At 39.5% G+C, this 20,480-nt stretch overlaps 1 protein-coding gene across 1 annotated transcript in view; it reads right to left on the reverse strand.

Moving 5' to 3' along the window:
• Nucleotides 1-20,480, reverse strand: part of LOC145446622 (uncharacterized) — a 49,972-nt gene that overhangs the window by 8,247 nt on the left and 21,245 nt on the right. The window contains exons 11-35 of the mRNA XM_080324969.1: nucleotides 19,020-19,145; nucleotides 18,846-18,959; nucleotides 16,935-17,051; nucleotides 16,748-16,861; nucleotides 16,170-16,286; nucleotides 15,836-15,952; nucleotides 15,351-15,473; nucleotides 15,187-15,282; nucleotides 14,966-15,056; nucleotides 13,909-14,039; nucleotides 13,552-13,674; nucleotides 13,342-13,464; nucleotides 12,029-12,196; nucleotides 11,789-11,971; nucleotides 10,798-10,959; nucleotides 6,058-6,066; nucleotides 5,322-5,337; nucleotides 4,729-4,826; nucleotides 4,467-4,583; nucleotides 3,685-3,798; nucleotides 3,447-3,569; nucleotides 2,062-2,184; nucleotides 1,701-1,814; nucleotides 894-1,019; nucleotides 467-589 (exon numbers count right to left, since the gene is read on the reverse strand). Coding sequence (XP_080181095.1) covers nucleotides 467-589; nucleotides 894-1,019; nucleotides 1,701-1,814; nucleotides 2,062-2,184; nucleotides 3,447-3,569; nucleotides 3,685-3,798; nucleotides 4,467-4,583; nucleotides 4,729-4,826; nucleotides 5,322-5,337; nucleotides 6,058-6,066; nucleotides 10,798-10,959; nucleotides 11,789-11,971; nucleotides 12,029-12,196; nucleotides 13,342-13,464; nucleotides 13,552-13,674; nucleotides 13,909-14,039; nucleotides 14,966-15,056; nucleotides 15,187-15,282; nucleotides 15,351-15,473; nucleotides 15,836-15,952; nucleotides 16,170-16,286; nucleotides 16,748-16,861; nucleotides 16,935-17,051; nucleotides 18,846-18,959; nucleotides 19,020-19,145 — 2,868 coding nt within the window. The remainder of the gene's footprint in view (nucleotides 1-466; nucleotides 590-893; nucleotides 1,020-1,700; nucleotides 1,815-2,061; nucleotides 2,185-3,446; nucleotides 3,570-3,684; nucleotides 3,799-4,466; nucleotides 4,584-4,728; nucleotides 4,827-5,321; nucleotides 5,338-6,057; nucleotides 6,067-10,797; nucleotides 10,960-11,788; nucleotides 11,972-12,028; nucleotides 12,197-13,341; nucleotides 13,465-13,551; nucleotides 13,675-13,908; nucleotides 14,040-14,965; nucleotides 15,057-15,186; nucleotides 15,283-15,350; nucleotides 15,474-15,835; nucleotides 15,953-16,169; nucleotides 16,287-16,747; nucleotides 16,862-16,934; nucleotides 17,052-18,845; nucleotides 18,960-19,019; nucleotides 19,146-20,480) is intronic.

Genomic DNA, 20,480 nt, shown 5'->3' on the forward strand with positions numbered 1-20,480 from the left:
GACTTTAAGTAGATATGAATGGGAATTCCACCTCGACACGTCGCATCTACGCGTTCGAAAGCGGTTATTCGTTACGCGCCACGACACACCTTTACACTAAAACTTGATCGATGCATTGATTTCGTCTAAATCTGAGTCTATTGAGATGTAATTGGATTAACACGCAGTCAAAGATCGGGCCAAGGATTTAAAAAGTAACGATCAGTTCCCTAATCGATGACCTGCTGCTTCTCCGACCTTGCCTTGATCAGCGTAACGTAGGTGATGGATGTTATTCATTAAAATCCCAGTGTATTAGCGATTAGTGTGGAAATCGCCATCAGCCCGAGCGATAGGGTCAGGCCATACGCTATCATCAATCTTATTTACAACAAATCAGACATATAGACATATATGTGTACTGTGTAGCTCTATACATGACGTCGTATATACAAATCCAGTAGATGTTCTCCTGTATCAATCTCACCGTTGCAAGAGTGTTTGTTGCCCGCGAGTCGGTATCCTACTCTGCATGAGCATGAGAAAGTCCCGTCGTTATTTGTGCAGGTGTGCTCGCAGTTATCCAAGTCGGCGCTGCACTCGTCGATATCTAAAGTAACACAATTTCACTTTAAAACCGCACCGGCATTGGCGCAATTGACGAAATACATAGTAAATGCAAGCAATGGAGTGGGAAATAGTGGTAATTTTGATTATAAGCAACATTCCCACACGATACCTTACTGAAATAGTTGCAAATGCTTTGCTAGTGCAAAATAGGAAAACAAAATATGCAATTTACAGTACTAAAAATATACTTCCTCAGGTCCATTCATTAATGCTAATATGAGAAATCGGCTACTAGTATCTATTTCTGTGCTCGATATGATAAAAGCGAACTATTTCTGCCCAACCTCGGCAGGTTCGTTTGTCAGCAGTGTCGAGTTGGTAACCGCTTCTGCAGGAGCAAAGGTAAGTTCCCGGTTTGTCAGTGCAGGTATGGTCGCACACGCTCGAATCTCTCTGGCATTCATTTACGTCTGAAAAAAGGTTTTCGGTTTTGCAGGGCGAGAAGATGTGAACTTTTAAACTATAATGATTACTTGACGGCATAAGATCGTTGTAGTAACATTCACGGAAAGTTTCTAACATTTGTTGTGAGTGGGGCTGGGCAAAATCGAATACCTTGAGCGATTCGATTCTGAATCATATATTACGTTTTGAGTCGAGTCGCATATTCGAGTATCACTCATTATGACTTCACAACAGAAAGTATTACATTAAAGTTCAAATATGTACCTTTTAGGCTACCACAAAGAACATAATGCCTGTTATCCTTCACATTAAATATAATTTTGTATTTTCTCGACCATGCCGATTTCATTGCACTTCTTGACATATTGCGGGATGATCATGACTTCGAAAATGCGTCATTTCCAGTAACGTTCGTAGCTTGGTACTGTGTCTCGTATGTTGCGACATGGTCAATCAAGGCTTCCTCAGTAGAAAATAGTATCAAAACTGTAATTCTCGTTAGTCAACTAACTTTCAGTTGCGAGGAGCGTATAATTTCAGTACTCGAAAAAATCGTATTTTGCTACTCGACTCGAATCGTTATGCCCAATTGCCCAGCCCTAGTTGTGAGTTAAAAATGAATAAATGATACCAAACCATTGAGATTAAACCCTCGATATACCCTGTCGACATACAATCGTTCTTACTTGTGCAAGTTGCCGCGCCTTCATATCCGGAGTAGCACGAACAGCTAAAGCCTCCATTGGTGTTGGTACACAGGTGTTGACAGTTGTCTTTGTTCGTAGCGCATTCATCGACATCTATAGATTTCATAAATTCATTAACGTTTCGTAAAGCTTTGCAATCACTGAGCTGCTCTAACCCTCCAAGCAAAACCAACGATGGAATCCTCGATTCATTATATTTGCGAGAGTTTCGAATAACACCATATGCCAATCAGTTCTTTCAAGTATATGAGACTATAGTTGAGTTCAATCAGTGTAGTTAAATGTGGCAACAACTATTCAACCTCGATACCTGATACAGAAGTTCTTGTTAAAGGCTTACCGTTGCAGGTTTTTCCATTACTTCCCAGTACGTAACCACTATTACAGGTGCAGTAAAAACTACCATCGGTGTTGACGCAACCTTGCGAGCATCCGTCGATATCCAAGGAGCATTCGTCAATGTCTGGTGGAAAGCAATAGTCATTGTAACGTATTCGTCAGTCTGTTTATTTGCAACGATTACGCCCCAACGACAAAATTCTTTCTATATTTCGATTTGATTAGCCGCTTTTACAGACATTCGAGTCAGTCTATACTCGATAAGATTCGAGTGGAATATATTTGGAAATATGAATATGTTGAAATCTATGTCTGGAATTCTGTCACGATACGCCGCAATATTCAATTGTGCTTGATATTGAAAGTTATTAATTAAAAGGTTCCTTACGGATGCACCCAGCACGTGCGAATTCATAAACCAATCCGTTCCTGATATGACTACTATCTATCAGTGTTGGGATCAAGTCACGAGTCAATTCGAGTCATTACACATTTTGACTCGAGTCAAGTCAAGTCAATCGATTTTCGAAGGTGACTCGAGTCAAGTCAAGTCACGAGTCAAGTCACATTTCAAGTCAAGTTGTCTTTTCCAATGCCTACGCCATTGCATTTTGCTAGCTGTCTGAAATACAGATTAACTGGTCATTGATTTTGAACCGATGAACGAATATGAATATACGAATATACACGTAAGACGGTGCTGTATCGCTTACATATACGTAGAAATGCTAAACTTCGCACTTATAATGGCATAGCCTCAGTTTATAGTTACCAGCCAAAATAGAGAATAGAGAAACGAATTGATAAACACAATACATCATTTACAAATGGATATGATACAATTCGAGCCTGCGCCAATGGTCGAGGACTATATACGATCTTCGAATTTAATTTAAATAAAGAGGTTTGCTTCAGGTACAGAGGACAGTAATAGACATTTTTCTCTTAAAATACTGTACTATACTCGTTTACGACAGCGTAAGCTGTGAGCTTCGATCACTTCGTAAGCGGTCAATTTATTTGTGAGAGAACAATAGATGCTCAGTAAAACGCACGATCATTGAATGATTGGTCGCTCTCACGGGTTACACCAGCATTTCGCGAACAATCCGATTGCAAGATACAGTGATTTTCATCGACATCGATTGCTCGATGACTTGAAATTGACTCGTGAATTTTGCTTCGAGTCACGAGTCAATCCGCATTTCTGATACGCCGAGTCAAGTCAAGTCATTTTAACAATGTGACTCGGGTCAAGTCAAGTCATACGAAAAAGGTGACTCGAGTCATCCCAACACTGCTATCTATAGGTGGTGATTGAGTGCCGTTTTATCCCTATATCGATGTAAGTGATTGGAGATCTTAAGAAAGGTTCGCAATAATTACCGTTGCAAGATTTTGCGTTACGGTCGAGGCTTTTTCCTGTTGGACATGAGCAGACGAAACTTCCAGCCGTGTTTGTGCACGCACCTTCGCATCCGTCTGTCCTCGCCGTGCATTCGTTGATGTCTGTCATGCATCAGTTACATATACTATATAAGTGCCCGTGCTTTAAATTATGTCTGGATGTTCACTTTTGTTGTCAAATGAAGCAAATATTTAATTCCTTTGTTCGTAAACTTACCTCGGCACTTGCTAGTTCCGATGAAGCCACTGTTACATGAACATTTGAAACTTCCGATTTTGTTTGTGCATTTATGATCACAGCCACCGTTTCTCGAAGCGCATTCGTTAATGTCTGCAATGTATTGAGAGTATACGATATCTTCATTTTGTTTCCTTACACTTCATGTTACAAGTCTATAATATTAGGATCCAATGAAGATGAGTATATGGACATTGGATAATGCGATATGGTGGAATATTGTCCTGTTTAGTTTGCATATACACGTAGTGCCAGTCCGTATTCTTCACATAGTCACCGTCGTTATTTTGCGTGCACTGTCCTTGCGCCGTCATTATACGTGTCTGTGTGAAACATCTTCAAGTTTAAGATTCGGATTCATATTTGTATATGCGGGGCGAACTTTGGTATGACCATGGGAAATTTGTGAAACGAATAATATCAAAATTTGGACTTCAATTTTGCATCTTGATTTTGGAATGAGCAAAAATTAAAAATTGGGATTTGAAATACAGGTTTGAAACATCTTCAAAATCAAATGATTTGTATGCATATTCAGATGTGGGATGTGGATTAGATGGGTTGATGATATAGCAAACAATACCTTTGTGTAACAATAATATACCATTGCTTGAATCATTGTAGGTAGATGTAGCTATTGCGAAATTGCATGTAAATGAGTGGAAGACTTTGTATCAAACACTGGCTTTTTCGGGACAACAAGAATTTCAAATGCGGCAGCGCAAGTTTTCATGTCAATGTCTTTTTAATCGCAATCTTACCGTTACAAGACACACCGCTCAGTGAGTATCCAGAATGGCATCTACAGCTTCTGGATCCAGGTTTGTTATCGCAAATTTGGCTGCAACCTCCATTGCTTGATGCGCATTCGTTGACATCTAAATCCCGTGTGAAGACATTAATTAACCGAAAAAAAACTCATTGGTATAATAACTGCACCAACACTGCACACATCGACGAGTGAATGGCTTGAATAGTAGCCTAAATCGAATGATTGAATCAAGTATTATGATATTTATTTACCTGTTTTGCACCACTCGCCCCTCCATCCTGAGTGACATTTACAGCGTCCCACCAAACCCAAAACGCTGCACCTCCCGTTCCCACAATGTTTCTTGCAGCTACAAATATTCGAGATTCAGCATAATTACTATATGCCAGATTTACAAGGCGTCATATATAGTCCATCTTAGGGTTGCATTTAGAACAAATGGTTGTTTAAAACACTTTGTTTAAAACATGTTTTAAACCAAGGCCTTTTTGAAAAAAAAATTTGAAGTTGTAAAATTATGCCATAATTGTGTACGTACTTTCCGACGTATACGATATGGGATGGTTGAAACCCTCAAAATAGTCGGTTCAACAGCTATGGTACGTAGATTTTTCGACAAAGTAGCTATATTTGCCCTATATTTTCAATTGTCAATGTCAATCCACTATGGCGTCACAATTGAATATTCGTGACGTCACGGCTTAAAAAACAACTATAAAAAACATGTTTTAAATTGTAGACTGGAACGATGCGATGCGATTTATACTGGTTGCAGCTGTGGTAGCCGTGCCCAATGTGCAAAATAATTATATTGCTTCACAAATATAGTAAATTGCAAACTTACGTAACGAGACTTTTATCTGTAAAATATACATGCATTTATATTCGTGCTAGATTCCCTTAATTAATATCCGTATGGACCACGTTCAATTACTTTCCAAAGTATTCTGTGACAGATGGTAATTACAAACGGAAGCGCACCAGACCTTTATGAGTGATTAACGCCACTACACTTTTACAATACTACTACTACTACTACTAGTAATAATCATTCTTTCTGCGCGCATAAAGTTACGGATACATCGTCGAGACGAGAGAATTGAAACTTACCATTTCATGACGATCCCGGTGAATGAATAAGATTCCATGTAAAAATAAAATGGATATGTTGTAACAAGCAAATTTAGCTCAAAGCATATACCTAATTATGCATGCATATGAAGATTGGACATTGCAGGTCTAAGGAATAATATCAAATTACGTTTTCCGTTCTCATGATATGACTGTTGATATGAAATGAACCGGTAATTACGCGGTTCCAGGAAGTTCTTTATAAATGGAAATCGATAATACTTGACGACTATTATGATATTTGGAACTTATAGATTTTTCAGAGTTACTCTTAAACACTTCTCAATGAGACCATCTCCCTTTTGCTCCGATTAAAATACATACAAGCAATAAACACATATATCCTTAAAAACGGAATAATAACCAAATTGTGAAAAACGGCGGCATGATACGGCCATAAGTCGTGCTTATGTCAAATTATGATATGTAGCTATCGTATCAATACTCACGGCGAAACCCTGTGAATAGAAAATAAAATGGTTAAACTCTATCAAAAATGTGTTTTATAGACAGTGGACCCACGTATAACGTCAGTGAACATTGCACAATAATCGCAATCAATGAATTAATTATAGAAACGAGGCAAATTTTCGAGTACCGGGCATAAGAGAAAGGGATATACATAGCCTACATATCGAAATACATATATAGTACACTAAGTATTCCAAACTCAATGGTCCCTGGACTCATTAAAGCTAAATATTTTTTCCCTTCGACAGTTCAAAAATGTATCAGTTTTGTGGCCACAAGTAAAATAATCCCAGTAACACGTCATCAAAAATAGTTTGTTTTTCTCCACCACAACTATTTCATAGCACGATGTGACAGTGCCGCTGGTCGATCATGAACTCAAAGAAATATAGTTTCTACATCCGAACATCCGTAACCTATAGCTTGAGCGACGCGTTTTCGACGCTTAGTTGAGACCAACCTATAAGTTTTAAGGCTCTCGCGGTGGGGAAAATAGCGAAACTTCATATGACGTTGATAAAATAACTCCTAGTATGGTGGGTGCACTAGCTGTTCGGTATTTACTGTCTTGAGGGGTGATTTCTTAAGTATTTCTTAACCTCAACTTTTCATAGAAATGTGCTGGATAATACATGCTACATGATATATTATTGGGTAAAATTCTAAAGTGACATTGATGTTATCGTAATTGGTAGCATTGGATTACGGCACATTATCGGGAAAGTACTCTTGTGTTGTATACATATTCTACATCCACCGCGTTCATATAGTATAAAAGAAAGCTGTATAATATTAAATATTTCAACTTACTTTTTCACGACTCTTTAGAGATGATAATGAAAATGTAAAAAAGAAAAGAAAATGAGTTAATATACGGTTAATATTCAATCGTCATATAAGGAATCTTGAATGCATCAGGAATATCCTTAACCAATAACCAGAAATACGGCAAGGATTTGGAGATCGTTCAGTGATTGTATACATGGGTATTCGTCAACAAATCTGAGCATAATAACGCAAAACATTAGCAAAGCTAGTATCTCACCTTACCACGGTTCTTTAATGACGAACATGGAAAGAAAAAGTTTTTTTTTCATTATTGATCGTTAATAGAAATACAAAATGAAAACAGGCTTTTGAAAGTACAGAACTTAAATGAAAGCAGTCAGACGCCAATGGTGCTAAAATCGCACTGCATTTGGTAAATAACTAATTACGACAATTAAACGAATGCATCTTACTTGGCCACCTTACTTCAGCGATCGATATGAAAATAAAATAGAACGATAAATATGATACATATAAATAATAATTCTAAATGAGAACTATGTAACTTATACATACAGTGTCTGTTTTGAGGAATTACCGCGTGTGCACGATGTTTAAATTTAGGTAAATAACGATGTATATAGCTTTACATCGCAGCGGAATTAGAAATGTCCCATTTATCAATGACGACCACAGGAGAAGTATTTAAAATGAGTAGAATATGTATAAAATTAGGAAAAAATGATAAATGTATTCTCACCAGCCTTCCGAATGTTGCACATGAATGGTGAGAGTTAGAGCAACGAAAGCGAAAATCAGAGCTTTCGTCATGTTTGATTTCTACACGATTCCAGAGGAACTATAGAAAGCGTACTGAAATACATACCATGAAGTTTATATTCGCGTTCGCCCTTTCAGGATGCAAGCACTGGAGGCGCCAGGTTTAAACACAAGTCCCTCCCGCACTTTCGCAAAACCACAACTAGACATAGGAAGTCGAAGTCCTAATGAATATATTGACCACTATATATTTTCCCTTCTTATTGATGCCTCTTAGCAACAGCCCATACTTTTACTACAAACTGGGGATCATAATCCATGTCCCAGACCGGACTATTCGGCTCCGATAAGTCCGTTGCAAGTACATACCAAATCATTTCAAGTTTAGGTAAACATGCGCCACAGCGAGGAGCACCGCCAAACGAATCTGGGCTAGAAAAACGGGCCTTGTAAAACCTTGGTAAGAATTGACCACCGCAAGATTGCCCACCGTCAAACTCGATTATTTTCTGGCGCCTGACCCCTTGGCAAACACGACATCTGCTCCCCTGATAGTTGCTTGTCTATGACATCCCACACCGATGCTCCAATATATATATATATACAAGTAATAGTAAGAAATTGAATTATCTATAGCCCTTCAATTCGCGTCGTCATGCTAACAGCGTTGAATTGATAATTTGTTTCAACAATAAATAGCGAATGTGCCAGCCTTTACGAACACATCATTAAAAGCTAATGGAATCAAGCTATACTAATCTTACTCATTTTAATCGGGTGTGCAACTTATCAAAGGCGGTCTGATATGATCACATTTAGATTCTATACCCTATAGATATAATTATTTTTACATTTGCTTTGCAACACTTCGCTAACAAGTAAGGAGCCATAAATAGTTGTGCAGAATGAATATGAATGATTGGAAAGGTTTGGTCTTTGGGATGTTTCCTGTAGCTTCTATGTCTGAGTTAGCGCGGAGCAGATCGACAAATTCTCTGGTCCGACTCCGATCCGGTTTTCGATTCTCTGGTCCGACTCCGGCCGTATCAGGAAAAAGTACTGATTCGGCTCCGGCCAAAAATGAAAAAGTCCGGCCGGAGATCCGACCCTACACGTTACGGTGGTTCCGTGAATTTATAAGTACGACTCGTTTATTTTCGCACTGGCTTGGCGGTTACTTGCGTATGGTTGGTTGGTTGGTAGTTATTTAGTTACAAAAGTCATGCTCATCCAATATCCATAAAGATTCTGGCCATATCAAAAAAGTACTGATCCGGCTCCGATCCGGTCCGGCCAAAATTGAAAAAATCCTGCCGGATATCTAATCCGGTTCCGGTCCAGCATGCCCCGCACTAGTATGAGTGCATGATTATACTGTAACGCCTAATTTTCTGAATGTGTCATTCCGCACAAAATGACTTGCCGATGTCGATTCTTCGCTAATTTCTAGCTTTATAACATAACTTATATTTCTTGAGTGCTCGAGGCACATCTAAATTAAAAATCGCGCTCTTTGAAGACGCATTCATTCACAGCATCAACTTCAACACGCGTTATATATATTATAACACTATAACAAATATTTCCTTGCAAATGAATTGGTTGGATATAGTAGATATCAACTACGTTGACAAATAGAACGAAGACAAATAATATATCGACGACGAATGCGATAAACCAATGAACGTACTGCGGAAAAGATGACCTGGTATATATTGCACACATAACATTGACTTGGACGAAGATACATTCAGAATTCACAAAATGGGTAATGGGTAGACAGTGGACAGTATTTACTATATTTATCATAAACAAGACAAACAAACATCGGACAATACCACATATATCAAAGCGCATATATTCAACTACTGTACTATGTCTACTCTCCAAGTGGTGGTCTTGTGCTCTACTCTTCTTTGTGCATGGCGAGCTTCCTATAATCCATTGGTTGGACCAGGAAATCGTACTTGTTGTAGTATGATCCGAGGTTCTCTGCAAATTCCGATTTTATTTATTAATATCTGGAAATGGTGACGTCGGTTTGCTTATCACTGCATGGCGGTGAATTACAGAACTCCCATTCTCGTGGTATCACCTGAGTTTACATCATTTTCGCTAGTTTATTTTAATTTTGAAGGCTTTGAGTAAGAGACAGTTCTTGTTAATTCATGATACTAATGTATGTTATAAATCCTCTGCCCACACGGGCCGTCGTAATCCATTTGTGCTTGGTCTAATTTGCCGAGTATTACTTGGATTAAATGTTGTCTTCGCTACATACCGCTGTATAATTTCGAGTTAGGTTCTGTTTTCTTGTATCCCCTTTTGGGTGTGAATAGACAGTCTTTTCGCTAAAAGTGTACAAAAGGTGCTAGTGCCGAACCTGCGGTTTGGTTGCATTGTCGGTAGCCAATAACCCCGGTACGTTGCATGTATTTTAACAGTTACGTCTGCAGCGTTTCGGAAGCTGTAACCTTTCTGTGCAGATTCTAGCAACTGCGTGGTCTATATGCACAAATATCAGAAAACTGTGACCTCTTTGTACTACTTCCGTGAAACCGCGGCCTCGATACAAGAATTTTCGGGAATTGCCACCTCCGAACACATCTCCAGATATTCTAGTCTCCTCTACCTACACAAAATCCCAGATATCTGTCCAGATTTTGCGAAACTGTGATTTACCAAAGTATACATATATATATAGGCAAGTGTTTGGAATTCTGTGGTATCGCAGCACAAATACCGCAAAGCTTCTGATCACGATTCGAGATGTAAAATTGAGTAAGTTATTTAAAATTTTCACGAGAATGTAACGAGAGGAAGTTACCAAAGTATCAACTATCAAGCATATTTTAATTTACATAATTTTGACTCAAGCCTCTACTGATGACCCAATCCATATAACAGCAGAAACATGCGCTCAAACCACTATGATATATTCGATACGAGTTCACCGAATTTGATCACCTTTCCGAAATCATTACCTACATGCTGCCACGAATATATGCTTGGAATCATGTCTTTCTCCATGGGTATACCAAATCAGCCATGGACAATTTCGTTCACCACCGTAAATTCATACGGATACACGAATCAAATAGCACTGGTCCTCAGCGCGCCTTCAGGAATATCCAGACTATAATACGTAGAAAGAAGGTTAGGCAACTTACCACACACATATGTGAGTCCACATTGCACACACATGCTTTGGCCTCCCCGGGTAGTGCACTGGCAACCATCTTGACGGCAGCAAGCACAGTCGGTCTTGGTAGGATCGTGGTCGCAAACGCAATTTCCTGGGAGGGTCCATCCGTTCATGATGTGCGTATGGTCTGCAACGCTTGGAATTATTGAACTGCTCGAGATGAGACAATACAGCAAGAAAGTTCGTGTGCGAAATTGCTGTGAAGACTGTTTCTATTGTGCCGAAATTGCCTTTGCAGCAGCTTTCGATTGATACCCGTTTTAATCTCTTTTGCACTCGGCAAGCCAGTCTAAATAGTGACGAAATTGTGTCTGGTCAAATGGAGAAGATGACGTAACCCAATCGCAGTGAGCCGTGAGATACGCTTATATCCACACGATTGTAGGACACTATGGTCTGATCGCATGCGGCGCATGTGGAACTACAGTTACTGTTAAGTACAATAATATTGTATCAATCATCGTATTCCATCATGTATGTTTCAAAAACGAGATTGTAGAGACCTGTATCAATAACGTTATGTATGAGGATTATCGTCATTTTACAAATTCATCAATTGAAGTTGTGCAACTACCATGTCTGTCGCGAACAGAGTTCAACAACTAGATAATTTAGAAATCAAATTAGAATATAATTAGAATTACGGAATTCGCGAAAATTTGGAAATTGAATCAAATTCCCAATTGCAAAGGAATACAACAAAAATAAAGTTCAGTTAACGTCGACTCAGAGTTCGTCATTTCTATAAGCATGAGAATGGCAAATGTCTGTACACCAAGCTTGGCTCGTTTGGCATTTTCAGGAAAATAAGAAATTAGATTAGATGAAAATGAGAGCTTAAAATATTTCACGAATTTAATTAGAAACCGGCATTCAGCACTACTTAGTCTAACTAATCAACTAGAATTGTGTAATTGTTCTCGTCTGGTCGCGAATGACATTCCTCTAATACACACCACACGTTCCCTCTTCAGCTCCGTCAGAATCAGGAATCTTGAGCCCCCATCTGTCGACGCACCAACACTCCTCGTCTTTGCACTGTCTCGGAAAGTAGCGACCACGCCCGTCGCAAGCTGCGGCCTTATTCATTTCGAGGCTTTTAAGTTTAGAATTGTTGAACAAGCAGGGCGAAGCGACCTCTGTAAGTTTCGTGTCGTGAAATAGAATATCGATCGCGTACACGTTAGAGAGCTCACCGTCGATAGATGCCGTGCAAGAGTCGCCATATCCGCACTGGACACATCTGTTAGGGTTGACGGGACCGCATTGGCAACCGCCAGGAATGCAACACGCACAGTCGGAACGCGATGGATCAAAGTAGCATGAACAGTTTTGACGGCTAAGTGTCCATTCGTCAACAATTTCTGAAATACCACAGCGTAATTGAAATAGAGATATAGATAGATTTACTTTAGTTCACACAACAGTGGAAATCCACGAGGACCAGGATGACGACGAAAGGTCGCGAGGCCTCACCAGGCAAGCAGTCGCCACTTTGAGGTGATCCCACAGTGGTGGCTTATTAGAGTGAAAATAAATAAATGGCTAGACTGGATAAGGCAGGACCAACCTGCGGCAGTATAGAATGAAAATTATGCGGTCTTCTAAACATAATTGAATTAGCGTGTGTCGGCGGCCGACAACATGCGATTTAAATTAACGAAATGGATCAGAAACTCACACACGTGCCGCGAATCGACGGTTGGGTTTGATCATAGTGTCCTATATGGTGTCGACACAAGCAAATCTCACGGCTCAGTGAAATTGTATCACGTCACAATTTCCATTTAGCTACAGGCAATTTGACGGATATTTTTGACCGGCTTGCCGAGCATTAAATTTGGTAAAACGGGTATCAATCGAAAGCTGACTCGGCACTGATGACGAAAATATGAATTTTATTCCGCTCGCGGCCCTGGAACCCCCAAAATCTGCCTCGAATTTTTCATTGTTATCGAGATTGGCATTGTGACGCAACAATGCTGTCCGCTCTTTTTCTCGTGAGCTACTCTCTCGTTTCGCCAGACAGCATTGTTGCGTCACAATGCCAATCTCCATAACAATGAAAAATTTGAGGCTGATTGTGGGGGTTCCAGGGCCGCGAGCGGAATAAAATTTACATTTTCGTAATCAGTGCAGAGTCAGCTTTCGATTGATACCCGTTTTACCAAATTTAATGCTCGGCAAGCCGGTCAAAAATGACCGTCAATTTGCCTGTAGCCAAATGGAAATTGTGACGTGATACAATTTCACTGAGCCGCGAGATTTGCCTGTGTCGACACCATATAGAACACTATGGTTTGATACTTAAATTAGTGATTGTAAATTTGTGAGTGTTTTTGTCACGCGAATTAATGTGCGTGAGCTGCACATAGCATAGCATACGTGTGTTTATCAATCATATGTGGCAATAGCAATCATAAATCGGGCGCTTACAAAGCGGCAGTTTTACAATAGGGGGGTTAGCCTTCGAGTGTGCAATTGTAGTTATTACCGGCGCGTAACCTACCATAACATGTCTTGCCGTCTTCACCCAAATAGTAATGGTCGGCGCAGTAGCATATGAAAGAGCCCACAATGTTGATGCAGTCGTAGTCACAGCCATGCTTTCCGCCCTCACATTCATTGTGGTCTGTACGGTCAGAGATTCGTTCGGATGCATAATTCAACAGTGGAAACAAACAGTAATAATATTCTAAAACTCTGAGCTATAGCTTACCTAAACAACTTGTGGAATCATTCCCAATTACATAGCCGTTCGCACATGTGCACGAGTATGAGCCTTCTTCGTTGTGACAGCTGTGGTCACAAGAATGTTCACCGCCGTCGCATTCGTTGACATCTGTGTACGAGAGTGCGTTTGTGTAAATTACAAATTAAAGGTCGCAGATATTCGTCTCAGGATGATAAGATTTTCCAACCATAGACGAAAGTGACGTTTTCTACATAAAACACAGTTACAATCCGAAGGTGTTCTTTATTCCCGCTACGATAGTGAACCATTGATCTTCATGCAAATATAGTAAAATATCAAATCACACCAAGTATTATTATAGGGTAGCACATGAATATTCACCGAAGCAACTTTTTTCGTCGTCGGCAAGAAGAAATCCCTGGTCGCAAGAACACACGAATGAACCGTCAGTGTTCTGACAGTTTTGGTCACACGGGTCATATATGACGCACTCGTCAATATCCCCATCGCATCTGTTGGAAAACGTACATTGCATTCTGATGTCATACATTGGCGCGGATCCTGCGTTAATTACTATTTCGAAGTTGAATGACATTGATGTCATTCAGCAGACTCGCGCAAATGTAGAGTACAGGCCAAGTCGAGAAGATCATGCAGCTGAACAAGTTATTGGACTTAAATCTCTATGGTTGCAGACTTGCACGAAATTCAGCAGTACTCACAATCCACCACATCAAGGAGTCGCGTGTGGTTACAAGAACATTTTTACGCCATTGCAAATTCGTGATGGATAATAAATTCTGCTGAATGGAAATTACATACGCTGTCGATGCAGAAATCAGGCAGGCCCGCACGGCTATCACGTGATAAATGTTATAAAAACTATTTAACTTGAAAGCTATTCTCACTGACCAAAAGATATTAGATAATGTATTGTTGAGCTTGGGTGATTTATAAATATATAGTGTAGCAGCAAGTGTTCGAGTGCATAGCTTTATCTCGTATTACAATCTTGTCTACCTCTTGCTAGAGCATTGCCAATTATTCATCTATCCCAATTCGTTAATATAACCTCTTCATATTCAGTTCAGTTCAGTTTATTAAAAAAATTTAATCATTTCAAGACACAACAAGACTGCGATAAAATGAAAAGATAGGAAGGTGTCGAAGCGACTTGGAGTATCCTTGGAGATCAGTAAATACGAGGCATGCACACTAAATGATAAGTAAAAGAAGTTAATATAAAAGAGCAAGGGACAAAATGAGGTGGCATGTGACATATATTGCATAGGAGTAACAATTTGAATATATTTCTGAATTTTAATCGGTTAACTTCATTTTCTACACATTACTTGGGAGGCAGGTCGCTCCGCGACTGGGTGTGTATTTACCAGTGTTACTGCGAATAAAGAAAAGAATTGTGTAATCAGGCTCTCACCCATCGCCTTTCCAGCCTTCATCGCAGTCGCACGTATTGGAGAGTTCTCCTTGAGTACATTGTCCGTGGGCACATGGTGGAAAGCAAACGGCTGTGTATGGAGAAAATGGAGAAGAAAATGTGTGTGCTTTCCTGTGCTTGTTGCAACATGAAATTGCATCTCTAATTTATTGACTAGCGACATTGTACCGTACAAATAATTGCTAATCCTTGACACTTACGTATGTCGCACAAATCTCCAGTAAAGTCTGGAGTGCAGGTGCAGATCTCAGGCGCGGTACATTCACCTCCATTCATGCATCCTTCCGGGCATAGAGCTGTTAGATTTCAAGCACCCTTATACTCGAAGTCTTGACTATATGGTGATTAATTATATTCGTCTCACGTCTGCATGTAGTCCCGTCTTCATTCAAGGCGTACCCGGTCTCGCAAAGGCAGGAGAAGCGGCCAACTTCGTTCACGCAAATCTGGTCGCAGTCGTGAATTCCCAAAGCGCATTCATCGCTATCTGCAACGCGCACAAATTTATTACTATCTAATGGTTTCATTATTACAACACACATATATTTTGTAAACAATTAGGCAGATGCACAAATGATTGTTGGTTGAATTGCCAAGTGAAACACTGAGCTTTAAATTGCAGAAACTGTTTGCTAAATCGACTAAGTTTAGTTTTCCTCCCATGTATTGAGACAATATCGAAATTGGCGCGTTGCAATATTTACAGCAATATGTTCCTTAATTACATTAAAAATAATATGCTAATATTACGAATTTTCATACCTCTTAAAATGTTGGAATGAGCAATAGGCCTACACGATTTCCAAATACATATAGCTACATATTTGAGCATTGTATACTGGGCCTTACCGAAGCATCGCTTTTCCTGTGAGATGTAGCCAGAATAGCAAGAGCAAGTACACGAGCCATCGTTGTTTGTACAAGTCTGATCACATCCGTCAGTGTCCAAGGCGCATTCATCGACATCTGTGATTTCAGTAAATTTTTATATCTCGCCTGACCAAACTTTCACAACTCGTCAATTTTGACACAAGTATTAATCAGTCCGAAACTTCGATCGCAAGACAAATTTCGTAGGTGATATGATCCACTGGATCAATCGTCTTCTTTAAGAAAGCACGTATAGGGAGACCTGAATTGCGTCACAACTGGATTATCTTGCTTTCACGTCTTTAGTTCTTACCGATACAGGTAAAACCGTCGACATCGTAACCTTCCTTGCAGCTGCATTCAAATGACCCTGGGTTGTTGGTGCAGCTTTGCTTACATCTACCGTTGTCAGTTGCGCATTCGTCAATGTCTGAAGCAATACATAGGTACTGCGAAAATCTCAAGGCTGTCTTTGGGCATTTTGTAATAACAAAATGGAGACCCTAACGTAATTTAAAAGAAAGGAACATTTTCCCGAACTCTCATGGAGTCTGGGTGATGTGGTTCTGGTTCATATAATAGACTAACCGGAATGGCATGAAGTGTTTGTGCCATTCGTGAGCAATACTGAGCATGGATTTACCTATATTTCGTATTCATCACGGAAACCATTTTGGACTTTCCAAATACAGGCTTTGATTTGAGCTATATTAGAATTAAATTAAATTGAGGATTTGAGTCTGGGATCTGGACATAGAGACACCTAGAACCTGTAACAAGATTTGAATTTTAAAATATTAAATCTGCTCGCTCCTATTTTTATTCATTCAGTCATACTATGTTTGAAATTTGAATATGCAGGGTTGTTGCGTTGAATTCGATAAATCTTACCGTGACATCTGAATGCATCGAGTGTGTAACCAGTATTGCATGAGCAATAGTAAGACCCCTCCGAATTAACGCAGTTATGCTCACAGCCGTGTTCGCCATTGCATTCGTTGATATCTGAGAATATTGATTACTTTTGTCACAAATATCTATATATATTGTGAGATTGGGTCGTTTTTTTGTTACGGACCGCTACAGTTTGCTCCGTTAGTGGTATACCCTTCATTGCAACTGCATCGTGACGATCCCGGCGAGTTCGTGCAGATCTGGGCGCATCCACCATTGTCTGTTGTGCATTCATTGATGTCTGAAAGCAGAGGCAAAACTAAAATTGCATGCAAATTTTGATGAGATCGTACTAATAAATTCAATTACGACAAGTGCGTCGTGTCTTAAAAGATACCATATTTTTGGGCAAGGTATATGCTAGGGTTACCATATTTTGGAGTCGGGAAAGTAAGACACTTTCACCAATTCAGAACAGTTAATTGATCAAAACTGAATTCAGCCAATTTCGCTATTTTTGCTGAAAAAATTGGTGGGTTGACTAAAAAAAGGTCGTCGCTTTCGCTCGAACTACGAATTTCCTGTTTAGCGTCATTTATGCCCATTTTCACTCGAGTCTATCCATTATCTTAGCTGTAAAAGCTGTAAAGGAGGACGAATCGCGAAAAAAAAGGACATTTAGGCGTCCTCGGAGGACATTTTCAAAAACCTGAAAAATGAGGACGTAATGTGACCCTAGTAGGCTATATGCAGATTTGTAATGATTTGATATCGGTGGTTCTTTACCCACGACAAAATTCTCGTTGGTAAATTTCTGTCAGTGTACAGTAGATGAGCAAACGTACCGAATAATAGAAGATGAGTTTGGAAGTTTGTAATTCGGATCCGAAACCAAAAAGGGTTGGAGCCAGGTTTAATGAATGAATGAATGAATGAATAAACGAACGAACGAACGAACGAACGAACGAACGAACGAACGAACGAACGAACGAACGAACGAACGAACGAATGAATGAAATGAAATGAAGAAAGCAATTGAATGTATACAGAGAAACGGCAATTAATAATGGTGGAGGACTCAAACCTTGCTTGAAACACACATGTAAGGAAATACTGTTTAGTCGCTAACAAGTTCGTTGAAATATTTGATCGACAACCCTGGATCGGGATTTCTGAAGTATGAAGTAGGTTTTGGTTTCGTGTACCACATTGGGAGTGTCAATACATACTCTTTTTTTCTAAGAGTGAAGATATACAATTGTACATGGCGCAATCCTTCTGGCATGCGATTAGCATGCAGTAATATGGATGGAAAATAAATTGTGCACAGATCATTCCGAAAACCATTCCATTTCCGATAATAGCATATTACGGATGATATAACTTTTGATGAAATGTTAGCATTGATGACTTGCTTGTTGTTGTTGTTCTAGTATTCATTGTGTGTCGACTGCAATGTTCAATTTAAACCAGGCCTATATTCTTTTTAATATGATTCCGTATCTGCGGTCTTGTAGGACAGCCCACTTCTAGCTTTTCTACGACACCGCTTACGCGGATCAGATGATGATGACTTGGTAGTCAGCAGGCCGTATAATTTTTGGCATTTCAGGAACCAAATGCCAAAACTGCCAAAAATAAAATTTTGAGAATGCGTTTATATGGTAAATTTGAGTCTATAAATATGAATTCGCGGTGATATCAAAATTGCCAAAAATAAAATCTGAAATTGCCAGAAATATTCTATTTGCATGACGATGTAGTCCAGGTTAAAGATATTTTTGGTCCGTATATGACAGGGGTTAGAAGCCTATTTCTTCACGAGAGATATATTTACCCTGCATTTTCAATTGTCAATGACAATCCACTATTGCGTCACAATTGAATATTCGTGACGTCATGACTTTAAAAAAACAGTCTTGTTTCTAAATTGATTTTTGTTTTAAATGCAACCCTAATTGAAAATAGATTGTGTACTAATTATCCAGAAACGCATTCCATTTCCGTTAATAGCATAGAGATGAAATATATTTAATGAGAGATAGATATTTGTCCAATATGAATTGGAAATATAAAACCCCAATGAAGTAGTTACCGTGACATCTGTATCCGTCTTTAGAATAACCGTCCTCGCAGCTGCAGTCGAAGGATCCGACGTTGTTGTGACATTTATGCTCACACCCATGTTCTCCCGCACATTCGTCCACGTCTTTAGTAAGAAATATTTAGTGAGATAGTGGTGTGCCTTATCATAATATCAAAATATCACCGTTGCAAGTCTTGCCGTCAGCAGCTAGGACGTACCCAACGTTACAGTCACACGAATAAGAGCCAACAGCATTGAGACAGAGTTGGTGACAGAGGTTGTTGCCTTCAGCAGCGCATTCGTCAGCATCTATGCGTCGAGCAATATTGAGCATAGTATGTATAATGTATATACTTTCGATGAACCGTATGCAGCTATGCACCAATGAGCTTTGCAGTATAATTTGAAACAAGGTGTCAAGAGACAATATAAATCATTGAACAAATGCACAGCGTTTGTTTCACCGCGAGGCCTGCAGTGACACGCCAAACGGTCTCGCTCATCTCGCGTTAAACTATATTTCTAGATCTCCCTGGCTTGAGCAAACTCACCAGGTTGATTACGGTCAACTTTAGGTTTAAACTCGTTTGTGCTTATAAAATGCACATATATACACATATGCAATCGCACATATACGATATCGATATCACGTGCTAACTGCTGATCTACTGATATCCTAAAATACAATCTTGACTTGTGAAAAACTGCGGATGGTAATAACTAGGGCAAGTTTTTGCAACTTTTGCAACTTTTTTTACAGCTTCCGGCAGCTTTCTAAATACTCGTAAGATATGCAGAATGCTGTTTTAAGCTGTTTGAAGGAATCTTATAGTGCAACTTTTTGCAACTTTTGTCCATTTTTTTCATGCGACTTTTTGCAACATTTCGCAACTTTTTCGATTTTTCATGAAAGTATTTTTGACTTTGGTGAAATACACGGCCAAATTCGACTGAAATACCGTAAATCAGCGCAGAAATAACGCTCTTACAGGTATTTCGGGAGCTGAGCCGAAAAGTTGACCTTTTTTTTTTAGTCAACAGAGCAAAATGTTGTCTTTTAGTGCAACTTTTGTGAAAAGATAAATGCAACTTTTTACTGCAACTTTTGTCAAAAATAAATGCAACTTTCCACGGATTTAACTGCAACAAAAACTTGCCCTAGTAACTTGCCCTAATTTGATCTACATACTCCTGAGGTTGCATTTGAAACCAAAATCAATTCTAAACAAACATGTTTTAAACGAGGCCCTCGTTTAAAACATGTTTTTTTAAAGCCATGATGTCACCAATATTCAATTGTGACGTCATTGTGGATTGACATTGACAATTGAAAATATACGGTAAATATAGCTCCTTTCACGAAATATCTACGCACTATAGCTGTTGTACTGACTATTTAGAGCAGTGGTTCTTAACCTTGCCCCCAGCGCCCCCCAGGGGGCGCTGGCGATCTTGAAGGGGGGCGGAAACGCTCAGGGGGCGATATGGGGGGCGCAGGGCTCAGGGGGGCGGTATGGGGGGCGCTGGAGAAAAATGGCTTCGCAGTAGATGATGTGGTGATAGGACGTATCCTTAATGAGTATTCAGAGAAAATTAACACCGAAAACTTCGTTACATATAGCCTTCAAAAAACATATAGGTTTA

The sequence above is a fragment of the Botryllus schlosseri genome, chromosome 9 (assembly GCF_051294905.1).
Source record: "Botryllus schlosseri isolate E-star chromosome 9, Bs_hap1, whole genome shotgun sequence".
NCBI classification, from domain to species: domain Eukaryota; kingdom Metazoa; phylum Chordata; class Ascidiacea; order Stolidobranchia; family Styelidae; genus Botryllus; species Botryllus schlosseri.